This window comes from Carettochelys insculpta, chromosome 9 (genome assembly GCF_033958435.1).
Source record: "Carettochelys insculpta isolate YL-2023 chromosome 9, ASM3395843v1, whole genome shotgun sequence".
NCBI lineage: Eukaryota > Metazoa > Chordata > Testudines > Carettochelyidae > Carettochelys > Carettochelys insculpta.
The window spans coordinates 55,607,086-55,622,937 of NC_134145.1; the positions used below are offsets into that span (position 1 = coordinate 55,607,086).

A 15,852-nucleotide genomic window follows, 5' to 3' on the forward strand; every position below is an offset into this window, starting at 1 on the left:
ACTAGCCTTGCTTTTTTTATATGCAAATACCATTAGTACAACAACTAATTTTGACAGTGCCTCCTGTGCTGTGGGCATCCTTCCCATTTTACACTTGGGGAAATGAGAGAGTGATTTTGCCTAAGTTAACACAAGTCAATGGCAGAACTGTAATAAACATTCATGAGGTTTTGAATTCTGTGCCATGACTCTGCCCTGCTACTACCTAAATCAAAGATAACTGTATCACAAACTTTGTACCTTGTTAGCATTAGTTTTAGCTGCTGCTCAGTTTGTGGAAATCATTTCTAAATGAATAAACCCCTTTTGCTATAAATCAAAATATTTTGTCATACTCCAGTTGTCTTAGTTTTACTGGCATTCTATTGCACTGTCCAGGTCAGGGTCCCTCTTTAACACTGGGTTCCTCAGAAGAATGCTGTTTCAAGATGTTCAACGTGGCTTGGATGATATTCAGCCACTTCTAAAGACCCTAATCTACGAAGCAGACTGTACAACTCTAAAACAGTTTTCAATCCATGGTCCTGCCAGCCAGAACAAACAAGGTGAGATAAAATGGCAAGTTGCTTACACAAACTTAAGATTTTTATTATATAAAACCAATTGAGAATTTTTGAGCTGAAGTAATTGGAGTGGTGATGCGTGTTAAGAAAATCAGGAATGTGTTCCCCATCACAAAACATGTAACAATAGTCCTGCCATAGTATGGGACTTCTCTCCTACTCTTTAAACCTCTGCTGTTAAGGACAGAGAGACAGTGCTAGACTTAAACCACACAGTCCTACATTAAGTAAACTGGTGATGGCAGAATACCATCATAACAGTCCTGTTGTCCAATTTATTCACAAGACAGGCAGCAGTAGCAGAAGGTTCCCATACACTAGCCTCCGTGCTGCGGCCCTAAGACAGAAACTCCTCCCTTTAGGCTATGTCTACACTAGAGCAAGCTGTCAACAGAAGTTACTGTTAGACTATCTTTCAACAAAACTTCTGTTGACAAATCGCAGCCAGACCACAAAGCAGATCAATAAAGCATTTGACTCTGCCAGAGAGCGGCTGAACAGCCTGGCCTCTCAACAAAACCACCACCTGGAAGTACAGCAGACGGGGCTACCCAGTGTCCCAGAAATCCTGTCTGTCAGAGGGACCCAGAACATCCAGACTTTCTGGTGACAGAGGTGTTCTGCCTCACTGGGGAACAGCAGAATACTATCAACAAAAGTGCCATGTTCTGTTGATTTACTGTTGACAGAACCCCTTGAGAATCTGGACATTCCCCGGGTTTTCTCAGCAAAACCCTCTAGTGTGGAAATAGCCTGAGTGAGATAGGACTCTACTCTTCCTGCTTCATCCTTCCTGGACTTCGCTGCAGTGACTGCCATTTGGGGGTGGGGGTGATTGAAATGGTTTTCAGTGGAATCATAGGACTGAACAAGACCTTGAAGTTATATAGCCTGGTTTCCTGCACACCTGAAAGGATTATGTATGTAGGTAGTCTGTCATGTTTGATGATGTCGTCTTGAGCTTGCACAGACTCATCAGTTGTGGACTCGCATGTGGCTGAGTCGTCCCAGCTTTGAACAGCACGGGTGTTCGCAGCGGGGGCAAGGGACTTGTTCTGGCTCTGTTGGTGCAGCTGCTTTCTTCCTCTCTCAAGCATCAGTGAGGTGTACACTTCGCTACTCTTCAAAGTTGTCATACGTGTCATACGAGAGCACGCTGGCCTGTTTGGTCTTTTGCGTGCTGGTCTAGCTGATCTGGTTTTAAACCAGCATGAGCAATGTTGGCCTTCATGCAGTCTTTATAACCTCTTGCGAGGCCTACCTTGATTCCTTTTGCCCTGGGAGAGTTCACCATAGAGGAGTTGCTTAGGGATTCTTGACTCCTCCATTCGTATGACGTGCCCTGTCCAGCGAAGCTGGGCTTTCAGAATCACGGCTTCGATGCTTGTGGTTCCTCCTCTGTCCAGGACTTCCAGGTTCCATTTCTAACAGGTGTTTTTTCTAACCTGCTTTTAAGGATGAAGATTCCACAACCTCACTTGGCAGTTTATTCCAGTGGTTATCCACTCTGACAGGAAGTTTTTCCTAATGTCCGACCTAAGGCTCCCTTGCTGCAATCAAAGTCCATTGCTCTTTGTCCTATCAGAGGTTAAAGAACAATTTTTCTCCCTCCTCCTTTTAAGAATTTTAAAGTACATGAAAGCTGTTAAGTCCCCTCTGACCTGTCTTTGACACTAAAACCCAATTTTCAAGCTTCCCTTATAGGTCATTATCATTTGTATTGCTCTTCTCTGGGCTTTCTCCAAATTGTCCACCTCTTTCCTGAAATTTGGCACCCAGAACTGGACACAAGACTCCAGTGGAGGCCTAATCAGCATGGAGTAGAGCAAAATTAATTTTTATCTTGCTTAAGACCCTTCTGCCAATATCCCAGAATGTTCAGTTTTTTTGAACACTAACCCACTGTGGTATCATTTATCTTGTACTACACTACAATCCCCAGATCCTTGCTTGTACAGGCAGTCACTTTTGTGTGTGTGTAGCTGATTGTTCCTTCCTCGGAAGTACTTTGCATTTGTCCTCATTGCATTTCATCCTGTTTGTCAAACCATTTTTCCAGATCATTTTGATCCTAGCCTCCAGAGCACTTGCAGCCTCTCCCATCTTGGTTTCATCTGCAAACTTTGAATGTACTGTTTATGCCATCATCTAAATCATTAATGAAGACGTGGAATAGAACCAGACCCCAAATTGATCCCTGCGGTACACAACTTGTTATGCCTTTCTAGCATCACTGTGACCCAATGATAATCACTCTGGTCAAACGGTTTTCAAGCCAGTTTTGCACCCACAGTAGCACCATTTAGGTTGCATTTCCCTGATGTTTGAGAAGGTCATGTGAGACCGTTTCAAAAGCTTTACTGAAATCAAGATATACCACGTCTGCCTCATCTCCTCCTTCCCCCACCACATCCACAAGGTTTGTTACCCCGTCAAAGAAAGCTGTCAGGTTCTTGACAAATCTGAGCTGTTATTTATCTTGTTTGCAAATAGATTCCTTAATTTGCTCCATTATCTTTCCAGGTACAGAAGTTAAACTGACTGGTCTATAGTTTCCTGGGTTGTCCTTATTTCCTTTTTTATAGATGGGCACTCTGTTTACCCTTTTTCCAGGTTTTTGGTACCAATCCTATCTTCTGTGACCATTCAAAGATGGTCACTGGAGGCTCAAACATTTCCTCAGGCAGTCTGAGTATTTTAGGATGCATTTTATCAAGTTCTAGTGACTTGACAACCTCTAACTTGCTTAAGTAATTAACTTGCTCTTTTCATATATTAGCATCTGATCCTACCTCATTTTCACTTGCATTCACTATATTAGATGTTCAATTACTATCAACCTTCTCTGCACTTTCCACATTTTCTATTAATTTTCCCCACACACTGAGTAACAGTTGTATCCTGTCCTTGGTCTCCCTCATGCTTCTAATGGTTCTGTAGACTATTTTCTTGTAACTCTTCAATGTCTCTGACTAGTTTGATCTTGTCTTGTACCTTGGCCTTTCTAAATTTTCTCCTTGCATTCTTGTGTTGTTTAACTTTTTGTAATTTGACCTACTTACCACTTTTTGTAGGATTCTTTTTTGATTTTTAGATCATTGAAGATCTGGTAAAGCCAGCATGGTCTCTTGCCATACTTTCTATCTTTCCTCTGCAGTGGGGTAGTTTTCTCTTGTGTAGTAGTCTGTTGTTATTAGAATAAGGAGATGCTTTTCTAGTAGAAACAGGCTAGAGAGTACCATCTCACTTTAGGTAAATCACCATATAGTAATTTTACTTGATTATTGTCCTATGCCAGATTCAAACTGGTAAGTATTTAGTGAAAGTTTCCAGAACTCATTACTTACGAAAATGATAGAGGCAAAAGAATCTTGTGCCTAGAAAGCTTGGGATTTTTTCCAATTTTACATATTTGTACAATCCTTTTAAATATTTTATTTTGCTACCTTAAAACTTTTCACTTCAGATTTAATTCTGACTTTTGTATTCTAGAAGAATGTGGGGTCTTCATTAAAACACCAGACACTGCAGCTGACTACTATGTGGTACAAGGTATGTGCTTCATCCATCACAACTTCCTGCATGCCCCTTGTGGTTTTGTGCTTGCAGATAACCTCAATGAATGAATGAGTGGGTGGTGTGATGATGGAACAGCTTACATAACCGTGGCTTGAGTGTGCCAACTAAGTGTTTTTGGGGGTTTTTTTAAATGAATGTGCTCAGTGGCACACCTCTAATGAAGATTAATGATACTTTAAAATTATCATCTTTACCCAAAATAGTGAAAGTTTAATTTACCCATGCATCTTTTTTGCTATTATGGAAGTAAGTTACAGAAAGCTTCAAAATGTGTACTTAAGAGACAAGTAAGTGTTCAGGTTCCTTCAGTTTGAAGAATAAGGGGTAATATGCCACCCAACAGAAATGGTGTAATTGTAACTTTAATTTTAATCAGCCTAAGCCAGGAACACTACCTATAGAAAAGCCTTATGCACCTTTCTCACAAAGCACTTGGTGTCATCTCTAACTCTGGTCCACTTATATAGTTTACCCTATTGCTAAGAGCACTGACCTACCATATTGTCAACCTGGGTTCTTCTTTGAGTGTCCCCGTGGGTGCTCCACAATAGGTGTCGGGCTCGCCCGGCGCCGCAGATCGGATCTTCCAAGCAGTTTCTGCCGGACCGCGCATGCGCCGGCGCGCGCCGCTCCCTTGCACGCTCCTGGCCATGTGTGCGATCCGGTCCCCGCCAGTTCCTCTTAACCGCCGTCGGCTGCAGACGGAATCCGAACTAGGCTAAGGCCAAGTAGCGTATTCAATGACTTTAACTGTTTTTCTTTAAAGTTTTTCAAGTACTTAGGCTACTGCAAGTTAGCCGGTTGTTATTTTTGCAAAAAAAAAACCAAAAGCAACAAAAACTACAAGCGGGACAGCTTCAATCCAGTCCCAGTAACAGCGCCGGAGGCCAGGAGCATAGGGCCATCAGCCCTCCTGCTGCGGCAGGCCATCGGAAGGGGAAAACAGCACAGAGAAGGTGCTAAGTACCCGTTCAACAACTGAAAGACTCACCAACAATGTCCTCTTCAGGATTTAAAAAATGTGAGTCCTGCCGAGAGGCGATGCCAGCGTCCGATGGGCACAGTCTATGCATAAGGTGCCTTGGGGAGTCCCATGTTGCACGGAAATGCTCCTTCTGTGCTAAATTAACAGCCAGAGCAAGGAGAGACAGGGAGATGCGGCTTAAAATGCTGCTTTTTGATAAGGCCCTCCAGCCAGACGTGCCGGAGCGGCCGCAGCAGGAGGGACCCTCCGGGGCCCATAAAAGGAAAGCTGCCTCCCTCACCCCATCAGCGCAAAAACGGAGGAAAGCCTCCCCAGCCCGATCCCTGCCGGCAGCAACAGCGAGCGGGACGGGAGGAGCGAGCAGCCCCCAGCCGCAGCAACAGCTGATCGGCGGCGGCGGCGGCACGGAGAGCCACGTGGAAGTGGCTCAGCCTCCGATAATCAGCCAGCTGCCCCGCACCGCAGGCAGGGCGGCGGATAAAGAAGCGCCGGTACCGGTGGCACCGCAGGCAGCGGCACCGACCCCCGGGGAACCGGCGGTGCAGAGCGCGCAGGCACGCAGCCTGCAGGCACCGAAGGACACCGCACGTGCGGCACCGCCTCCGAGCGTGCCTAGCACGGTGCGGACGGGGCTGGGATCCCCTGTGCGTCAGGGGGCGGAGTTACCTCCTCCAGGGAGGGGGAAGGCTGCACACAAGAGGAGGCATTGCAGCCCCTCTCCGGACAGGGCTGTGGAGTTGCTTTCTCACAGCCCTCCGCTTATGTTGCAGACTCCAACCAGAAGGCAGGGGTCCCCCCTAGCCTACCCGGAGCCCCCTTCTCCATTTTTGCAACCAGCCTCACCCTGGCTGGGACCACCTTCACCCTTCCTGGGGTTTGAACCGCTGGACTATTATGCAAAATCGCTCTCTCCAGGGTCTCGACGATCTCCCTCCCCCAGACGCAGAGGGTATGCACCAAGGGAGTGGTCTAGGTCACCTTCCCAAGAACAGTGCCTATACTGCCATGGTCGCCCCTACCACGCGGGGCATAGACACCATCGGCAATCTACTAGGGAAAGATCCCCACAGACGATCTCGTACCCCCGAGGGCAATTGCGACCGGGGACAGAGACTCAAGCATCTCAGGGGGGACTGGTTATGGAACCCCGAGATTTTCCCCTCGCAAACCTCTAGCGAGAGGGTGTACCATCACCAGCAGGAACCGGAAGGGTCCAGAGAGACGTACCCCAGCGGTTCCTCGCTCTCCTCCCCGGACGAGGCTACGGCCCCGGGGGACGTCCATCCTCCGGACGATCTCAAACAGTTTCAAGAGCTGTTTAAGAGGGTGGCCTTCACGCAAGGCATCCAGACAGCAGAGGTGCAAGAGAAACACCATAAGCTCCTCAAAAATTTGAGACCTCCGGCCTCCTCCAGAGTAGCAATACGGCTTGATGAAGCGATCTTAGAGTCCGCCACTACGATATGGCAGACCCCTGCGACTATTCCGCCTGTCCAAAAGAGAGCGGATAAGAAATACTTCGTGCCAGCGAAGGGCATGGAGTTCCTGTTCAGCCACCCACAGCCAAATTCCTTGGTGCTGGAGTCGTCGCAACAAAGATCAAAGACATCTCAATTCAGGACAGGGGGAGCAGACAAAGATGCCAAGAAGCTAGAGCTGTTCGGCAGAAAGGTCTACTCCTCCTCCACTTTAACGTTGCGAATGGCAAATTACGCAGTGCACTTAGCGAACCATAATTTCGACAACTATTCCAGGTTAACCTCCCTCATGGACTCGCTTCCAGAGGACAAAAAGCCGGTGCTCAAGGCCATAGTGCAAGAAGGCTACGCGGCCTCGAGGACGGGAGTTCAGATCGCCCTGGACGTTGCGGACACAGCAGCACGTTCCACAGCAACGCCCCTCCATACACAAAGAAAAGGTACTACCCTCAACAAAGACGGTACCAGTACCAGCAACAGCGCCCCCAGTACCACAGGGGTTACGAGCAAGGGCGACATCAACAGCACCAGCAGTACAGAACTCCCAGGCGACGTTCACAACAGAGCCGTGCGTCCTTGGGGCGGGGCCAAAGGCCACAAGTTTGACATACAGATCCAGGGCTGCGCCATCACTACCATCGCACAAGGTCATCTGAAGCGACTATTCCACCATTGCCTCCGACCATTCTACGACCAGTGGCAAAGGATCACCACAGATAAATGGGTGCTGGAGATCATAGCCACGGGGTACGCCATCCCTTTCCAGTCGCTCCCACCGTCACGACCTCCACCCAAGCCCCACCTCCAGGAAGCGAGGCTCAGGCAGGAGGTGGACCATCTCATGCTCATAGGGGCAGTGGAAAGAGTGCCGGAGCAACTGCAAGGGAAAGGGTTCTACTCCAGGTACTTCCTCACGGAGAAAAAGACAGGAGGCTGGAGGCCCATCTTAGACCTTCGCAGCCTCAACAGGTACCTGCGCAAGCAACATTTTCGGATGACCACAATCGCCTCCATCCTTACAGCACTGGACGATGGAGACTGGTTCGCAGCCCTCGATTTACAAGGTGCGTACTTCCACATAACTATCCATCCGGCTCACCGGCGATTCCTCCGGTTCATGGTAGGCAACGAACACTTCCAATACAAAGTCCTACCATTTGGCCTCTCTTCGGCCCCCAGAGTCTTCACCAAGACCTTGGCAGTGGTGTCAGCCTACCTGCACAGACGGGGTATTTATTTTCCCGTATCTGGACAACTGCCTGCTCAAAGGGGCCTCGAAGGGGGAGGTTCTGCGCATGATATGCATCACAGCAAACACGTTCTCTTCACTCGGCCTGGTTATCAATCTGGCAAAATTAAAAATAGACCCCACACAGGACATAGAGTTCATAGGGGCTCGCATAAACTCTGTTACAGCGAGAGTATATCTACCAGAGGCTCGCTTTCGGGCCATCGGTTCCCTCGTGCAGGTCATCACCTTCAGCCCTACGGTGCCGGTCTTGACGTGCTTGCAGCTGCTGGGCCACATGGCAGCGGCAACGTTCGTAGTACAGAACGCCAGGTTACACATGCGCAGCATGCAGCACGGGCTGGCGAGTGTATACAAACCGGCAGTACACACCGTTCACAGGGTGGTGTCGCCCACAGCCGGGGTGCGCAAACCCCTACAATGGTGGGTAAACCCCAGGAACTTGCTAACAGGGGTACCCTTCCACCAGCCGCAAATATCGGTTTTTCTCACTACAGATGCCTCCCTCATAGGGTGGGGAGCGCACATGGGCAAAGAGGTGACTCAAGGACTGTGGTCACCCACGGAACAGTCACTACACATAAATAGACTGGAGCTCAGAGCAGTGTTCAACGCCTGCGGACACTTTCGAGACCACATACAAGGCAAAGTCGTCGGGATCAGTACAGATAATACCTCCACCATGTTTTATATAAACAGGCAAGGAGGAGCTCGATCCCGTGCCTTATGCGCGGAAGCAATCCGCTTATGGAACTGGTGCATCGCCAACAATATGATCTTGAAAGCCTCATACTTGCCAGGTGCGCACAATGTGAAGGCAGACCAGCTGAGCAGGCGTTTTGCACTCACACACGAGTGGCAGATCCATCCCGATCTGCTACGGCCGATTTTCCACGCATGGGGTTTTCCCCAAATAGACCTGTTTGCCACTCAGCACAACAAGAAGTGCCCACAATTCTGCTCCAGGGCAGGACTGTGATGGGGGTCCCTGGGGGACACGTTCGCAATCCCGTGGAGGGGCCCCCTGCTTTATGCGTTTCCTCCCACAGTGCTGATCCACAAAGTCTTGCAGAAAGCCAGGAGGAAAAGGGCCCGGATGATCCTGATAGTCCCAACGTGGGATCGACAACAATGGTTCCCCCTACTCCTGCACATGTCGGACCGTCCACCGATGCCTCTTCCGGTGGCGCCGGATCTGCTCACGCAAGCCCAGGGGTCCATAGTGCACCCGCACCCCCAAAGCCTGCAACTGCAAGCGTGGTTAATCCATGGCTCAGCTCCCTAGAGAGCACATGCACAGTGGAAGTACAGCAAGTCCTAGAAAGTAGCAGGAGGACTTCCACCAGGAAGACCTACAAGCAAAAATGGACTCGCTTCACGGCTTCGTGTTCTACCAAACAGCTGGCCCCCCTTTTGGTGCCTATACCTACAATACTAGAGTATTTACTGGACCTCAAGAGAGGAGGACTCTCGCTATCCTCATTGAAGGTCCACCTTGCCGCCATCTCGGCGTTCAGACATGAGGAGGAAGGGCACACGGTGTTCGCCCACCCTATGGTTACCAGGTTCCTCAAAGGGTTGGTAAACCTATACCCCCCTCGGAAACCGATTCCACCTTCGTGGAACTTGGACCTGGTGCTTACCACGCTAATGGGACCACCGTTCGAGCCCTTGGCCACAGTTCCCCTCCGCCTCCTTACAATAAAGACGACCTTTCTTCTTGCAATTACGTCAGCTCGTAGGGTGAGCGAGCTCGCGGCAGTCATGGCAACGCCACCCTGCACTGTTTTTTCCAAGGAGGCGGTAACCATACGGCTGCATCCAGCCTTTGTTCCCAAAGTTTCTTCCGAGTTTCACATTAACGAACCTATTGTTCTACCCTCGTTTTATCCAAAGCCTCATAACTCCAACGAAGAGGCACGCCTACACCTCCTGGACGTGAGGAGGGCGCTAGCCTTCTACGTAGACAGGACCAAGTCCTTCCGGAAAACGGATAGACCCCTAGTCTCCCTCGCTCCCAAATCGAAAGGAGAAGGTCTCTCCTCGCAGAGAATCTCAAAGCACATTGTATCCTGCATAAAAATGTGCTACGAGCTCAAAAAGACTCCTTTATCGGCCACTCCCAGGGCTCATTCTACTAGGGCGGTGGCGGCATCAACAGCCTTTTTCAAGGGCGTTGCGTTAAAAGACATTTGCAGAGCGGCGACCTGGTCATCCTTTGACACCTTCACCAAACATTACGCCCTTCACAGGGTATTCCAAGAGGATACCCGTCTCTCTGCAGCGGTCCTCTCGGGGACAAGCTGCACATAATCCGATTACCCACCTCCTATCTTGGGTTACTGCTGGGTAATCACCTATTGTGGAGCACCCACGGGGACACTCGAAGAAGAAAGAAAAGTTACTCACCGTAGTAACGGTGGTTCTTCGAGATGTGTCCCCGTGGGTGCTCCACTACCCGCCCATCCTCCCCGCTTCGGATCTCTGTTAGTGTTTTGCAGGGGCACCCGAGGCGGTTGGTCGAGGAACTGGCGGGGACCGGAGCGCGCACATGGCCAGGAGCGCGCAAGGGAGCGGCGCGCGCCGGCGCATGCGCGGTCCGGCAGAAACTGCTTGGAAGATCCGATCTGCGGCGCCGGGCGAGCCCGACACCTATTGTGGAGCACCCACGTGGACACATCTCGAAGAACCACCGTTACTACGGTGAGTAACTTTTCTTTCTCTCCTGTTTACTCATAGCAAGAAAACATTTCAACTCTGGTCTCTCCCACCCTAGATAGTACCCTAACCACTGAGCTTCCTATTTGTCCTGTTGAAGCACTTCAACTGATTGTATATAAATACTAGCAAAATTTGCCCAGTGTTGCTCAGGTATGTAAAGTAAGGGGAGATTGAGGGCTGGCCCCTTTGCTGTGGAGGAGCAGAATTCAAAGGTGAGGGGGCTGGAGCAGCAGCACTTTTCCCCAGCCCTAGTGAGAGCTGCACAGGCTTGGGCCATAGCAGTTTTCCCAGGCCTTGTCTAGAGGTAGGGTGGGGGGTGGGGCACTGACCTGTCTGGAGGCTAGCAGGGTGGAGAGCCCCACCTCCAAGTGGCCACTGTTTTTCTCCTGCAGCATTACTGTTCCCTGTACTTGCTGCCCTCCAGGGGTGAGTCTGAAGTAATGATCCTTCCTCTTGGCGCCTCTCCATTTCCATGTTCTTGAAAACCACGGGATTTCAGGCACTTCACGCTTTCCAGGCACAACTCAAGTCTGACCTTTTTTTAAGTTAGGGCAAGAGGAAGCTGCATGCTAAATTTCATGGTCACAGCTCTTATGGTTTAAGAGGAGTTCTTGGACAGATGCACTTCAATTTTATGGATCAGCAAGACACTGGCAAATGGGTTACTCTTGGCCAATGCATGTTAATTCTCTGAAGCTGCTCCATTGTACAACAGGAGAGAGTGCTACCTCAAGAGACTCCCTTCATGCACTTGTTAAGGTGCTCTCCTCGGTGCAGGCTCAAAGTCCAAATCACTCTGTTTATAATGGAGGGGAGAAGGAATTAAACACTTCTCACATCTGGTTAAGGGCAGCACCATAACCTCTGGTGTTGTGTGTGGCTTGATCCCAGAGGTGGCATGGGAGAGCACTTGCCAGCTAAGCCGGGGAACGCCTAGTTTAAGGATCCTTTGACATATATGCCAATGCCTGCACTAAAGGCAACTGGGTGCATATTCAGTTGTGGATTTTTCAGGTGGCTATAGGGGTTGGGCAAAGGTTGAGGAACCATGGTTTGAATCTTGCCCTTAATGAGCATTTCTATGTTTCAGGTAAAAGGAAAGGTAATGAAATCAGTAGAAACATAGCAAAAAGACAGAAGTCTGAAAGCAATGCTGAACACCCTGCATTTTACTATAATATCCATAGACATAGTATCAAAGGGATGAACATGCCAAAGTAAGAATCACATTTCAGATTCTCATTTCCAAAGTCAATGTATAATCTTTGTTGAAACCAACCAGTAATACTGCTCTCTAAATTTCAGGTTAAACAAGTTCTTGAAGTACCTGTCCCAAGCTGGGTATAGAGTAAGCAGAACCCATTTTGATCCTATGGGAGTTCGCACAGATGCGCCCTTGGCACAGTTTAAATCTATCCTTGTGAAGTACAGCACTCCCACCTATGCTGGGGGGCAGGCAGAAGGCTCTGTCGAGTCGACTGAAGATGCTCAGGCAGGAGACACTGTCCAGGGAGGAGACAATGTCCAAGCTGCTACAGATGACAAGGCAGGAGACGTGGAGTTCACGGAAGCTAGTGAATCAGAAGCCACTGTGATGTTCACAAAAGACAGTTGTCATGATAACTTTACTGCTGCTGAATGTAAATAATTTGAGCTTTGCAGCTGAGCCCTACTCATGTAAACCAGTCTACTCAACTGGTTTTGAATGCTGGGGTTGCCATTATTTTCATGTCTGAGACACATTTTAGAATTATGCAAAAGACCTTGTAATCTATCACAGTACATATGGCCAGTTAAAGTGGGGAAGGAAACTACAGAAGGTTGACTTTTATGCTCTTGTATTTCTTTTAAACACTGGCATTTTTTATTACCCCCAATATTCAAAGCCTTATTTAAACTGCTAGTACAATAGCCAGTACAGTGGAAAAAGTCAAGTATTTCTGAAAGTGGTGCTAGGGTATAAGCTATGAAATGGGCCATCATGCATGCAGCTTGATCAGTTAGAATTTAGCAGGTCAAGACTAAAACCAAAATATTGCACTATAAAATGAAGTATTGAACAAGCCAGAACGCTTTAAATATGATATCCTTTGGTAGAAAACTTCACTTTATCTACAATCAAAAACCTAATGCAAGTGGATTGGGAATTAAAATGTTATTTGAATTTTTATAATTATCTACTTTTCAAAATTAAGTCACCTGCAAGCTACTGGTGAAGAGTTAACTGACCAGGATTGAACTTGTGGGTGCTGCATTTTAATTGTCACTGGTACTATTTGATAATTAAAGTCAGTACTAGTCAACTGTCAGTTATCTAGTTTAACCTGCTTGTGAGTTTCCTTTTGCTAGTCAATGATTACATTTGTACATAAACAGGTTATTTTCACTATTGGAATCCATCTCTTGTGGTACAGATTGAAAAAAATAGGTTTAATAAATACTCATTCCTCAAACAATATACAGATGAACATGGTATTACTTCATCAATCATACAGTTTCATTTGTGTGTGGCTTTCGAATTGTTAAATGCCAGTTTAGGCCAAGGCTTCTGGCTTACTCTAGTTCTAATCCAGAAACAGCTCTCTTACACTGCTTTTAATACAGGATCTTCCATAGAGCAAGACTCATAGATTTAAGCTTAGTCTATACAGTTTCAGGAACATCAAGCTAGGAGACAGAGGAGGGGAAAAATCATATCCTCTAAAGCCAATATAGGTGTGCCCAAAGAAACTCCCCTAATGTAGGTAAAAGTATGGCAGGTGGGTCTGGTAGCTTTGCTATACAAGCAGAACTCCTGTTGTCATGACAGCTTATGCTGTGTCTACACTAGAGGGTCCTGCCACTACAGCTATGCCAGCAAAGAATATCTATTGTAGACATGCTCTCAGATACAGGTTTTTGCACAGTTGCTGCAGCCTAATCCTGTCATTCAATTGCAGCCTTCTCAGCCATTTTATTCCACTCACTCCTACAAGACAAGGTATTTGTCAAACTTAGCACTTTCATGCCCCTGCTGAGCGATAAGATTCTAGTCTCATAGCAATTTGACTTTCAGAAGAAAAGTCTTTTTCCAAAAATCCACAAAATAAATCCCCTGCTGCAAAGTTTGGCACAATGGACATGAACTAGTCTATTAGGTCGGGGAAGACAGAAGAAGAGAATCATGCATGACATAAGGATACTGGAGAAAAACTAATTTCAGTGGAGGCACCAGAGAAGACTTCCACCCAGAAGCCACTTACTTCAAGTTTACACAAACACCCCAATAAGAAAATTCCACAAAAACTGACAAGGGGTCCCCAAAGCAGTCTCGAATTACTTAGCTATAGTATTTTAAGATGAGACGTTAATTTGAATCTTAACTACTGGTCTTACTAGAGTTTTCAGATCTCTCTCGTTCTTAATTTCTATTGTTGTTGAAGAGTCTCAGAGTAATGTGACCAAACTGACAAACGCAAAAGAAAGGAACTGGCAAAACACAAACCCTTTTATGATATCTTAGAGGGGGATAAGCAAAGTGATGCTATTTTATATTCAGTGTAATCATGGGTTGATGTTTGAGCCAGCACTACAGTTTATTACAATGAAGGTCTGAAGTTCAGAGTGCATAGTATAGTTTTATTTTTGACTTCAAACACCACTCTTCTGCCTATTTCAGTACACTTATTCTCAAATATAGTTACAGCTGTAAAACTTAGTAGCAATTGATACTGTAAGAGTTCAACCCCATTCAGTATACAATACTACCCTACACATTCCAAGTGTCTTCAATCTGAATTTATGTTGAAGGTGATCAGACATAAAATCACCATGCATAAAAATCTGATTTTACTGAGGGTTCCACAGGTGGGCACACCAAATCAATCCTCTTTTCACATCACTGTTTGCATGACAATTATTTGCTGTCCTACCCAACATAATGACTGGTTGTACATGCCATAGCAGCTACTGAAGAAGTCTGATTATGCATGCATTCCCCATTCTAAGGCCCTGATCCAAAACTTAAAAGTAAATGGAAACAGAGGGAGCTGTGCTAGTCTATACACTAACAAAACAAAAAGCAGCCAAGTAGCACTTTAAAGACTAGCAAAATAATTTATTAGGTGAACTTTCGTGGGATAGATCCACTTCTTCAGACCATAGCCAGATGGCCTGTTCCACAAAAGTTCACCTAATAAATTATTTTGCTAGTCTTTAAAGTGCAACTTGACTGCTTTTTGTTTTTAAAGTAAATGGGAGTTTAACTGGTTTTAATGGGCTTTAAATCAGGACTTGTAAGTTGAGGGAAAAAGCTATGGCACCAGATTCAATCTGTGATGTTGGCACACATCTCCCAGCTCTCTCTCTCTCTAGAAAACTGGAGAGAATACAGGTTGAACCTCTCTCTCATCCGGCATGAGTTTAGTTAACTAGATGACTACTTATAGGTGTGGCCAAGTTTCTTGTGGTCCCATAAAGTTTTACAGCCACCAGTCCTGGCTCTCAGTATTGGGTGATGTTATGCAGACGTAATTTACTGCAAATGTCTTCTGAGTGTCCAGTAAGCATTGGCAGTGTTGGGAATGCTACTAGACAATACCAACCTCCTGTGGTCCAGCAAATTCATCAGCAAGAGGTCAAGTTCTGAGGATTCTGGATTAGGGAGGTTCAACCTGTAGTGTTAGAAAATGCTAGGACTATACAAGTAGGTTTATAATGCAAATGGTTTCTTTTGTATCATGTAGTAGGAAGCAATTGAATTTCCAGTACTGTATTCACAGCATTTGTTTTATTGTGACAAATGAAAGAGGTTAGGTATGACTTCAGTTTCAGATACTATAACTGTTCAGTTTACCATACCTAACAAGCACAAGGTACTGAAAAATGAAGATGTTCCTCTACAGGATGGTGATATGAAACTTGTTTTCAGAAGTAAAATTGGTTGTAGCACTAAAAGGTCACAGTGCAATCAATGGTATAATCAAACACCTACATAATATATATTTTTAAAGAACATAAATATTCAATAAATTCACTGACAAAAGTAAAAAGTTTCACATTCTCTCACACTTGTAAACTGCAGACAAAAGACATTCTCTAGACAGACAGCTCAGCTTCACAAATACCTCCTTTGCTCCATAAGCATTCTTAGACATCACTAAGGGAATTTGTCGTTCTGCTGCAGCTAACCTAGAAGTCTCTTCATAAAATCTAAGTTTCACAAAAACAGGAATATATTTAGTGGACATGCACTAGCATTCTGTACAGCTGAACATTACACCAAGTAATACTGAATAA

The 15,852-nt window shown here is 46.5% G+C and overlaps 1 protein-coding gene across 3 annotated transcripts in view; it reads left to right on the plus strand.

Annotated features, from left to right (window-relative positions):
* TRMT1L (tRNA methyltransferase 1L) overlaps positions 1-13,031 on the plus strand; it is a 70,062-nt gene extending 57,031 nt beyond the window's left edge. For all 3 annotated transcript variants that reach the window (XM_075002244.1, XM_075002245.1, XM_075002246.1), the window contains 4 exons: positions 379-545; positions 4,056-4,115; positions 11,666-11,792; positions 11,881-13,031. In XM_075002244.1, coding sequence (XP_074858345.1) covers positions 379-545; positions 4,056-4,115; positions 11,666-11,792; positions 11,881-12,223 — 697 coding nt within the window. In that variant the 3' untranslated portion in view covers positions 12,224-13,031. The remainder of the gene's footprint in view (positions 1-378; positions 546-4,055; positions 4,116-11,665; positions 11,793-11,880) is intronic.
* The last annotated feature ends 2,821 nt before the right edge of the window (positions 13,032-15,852 follow it).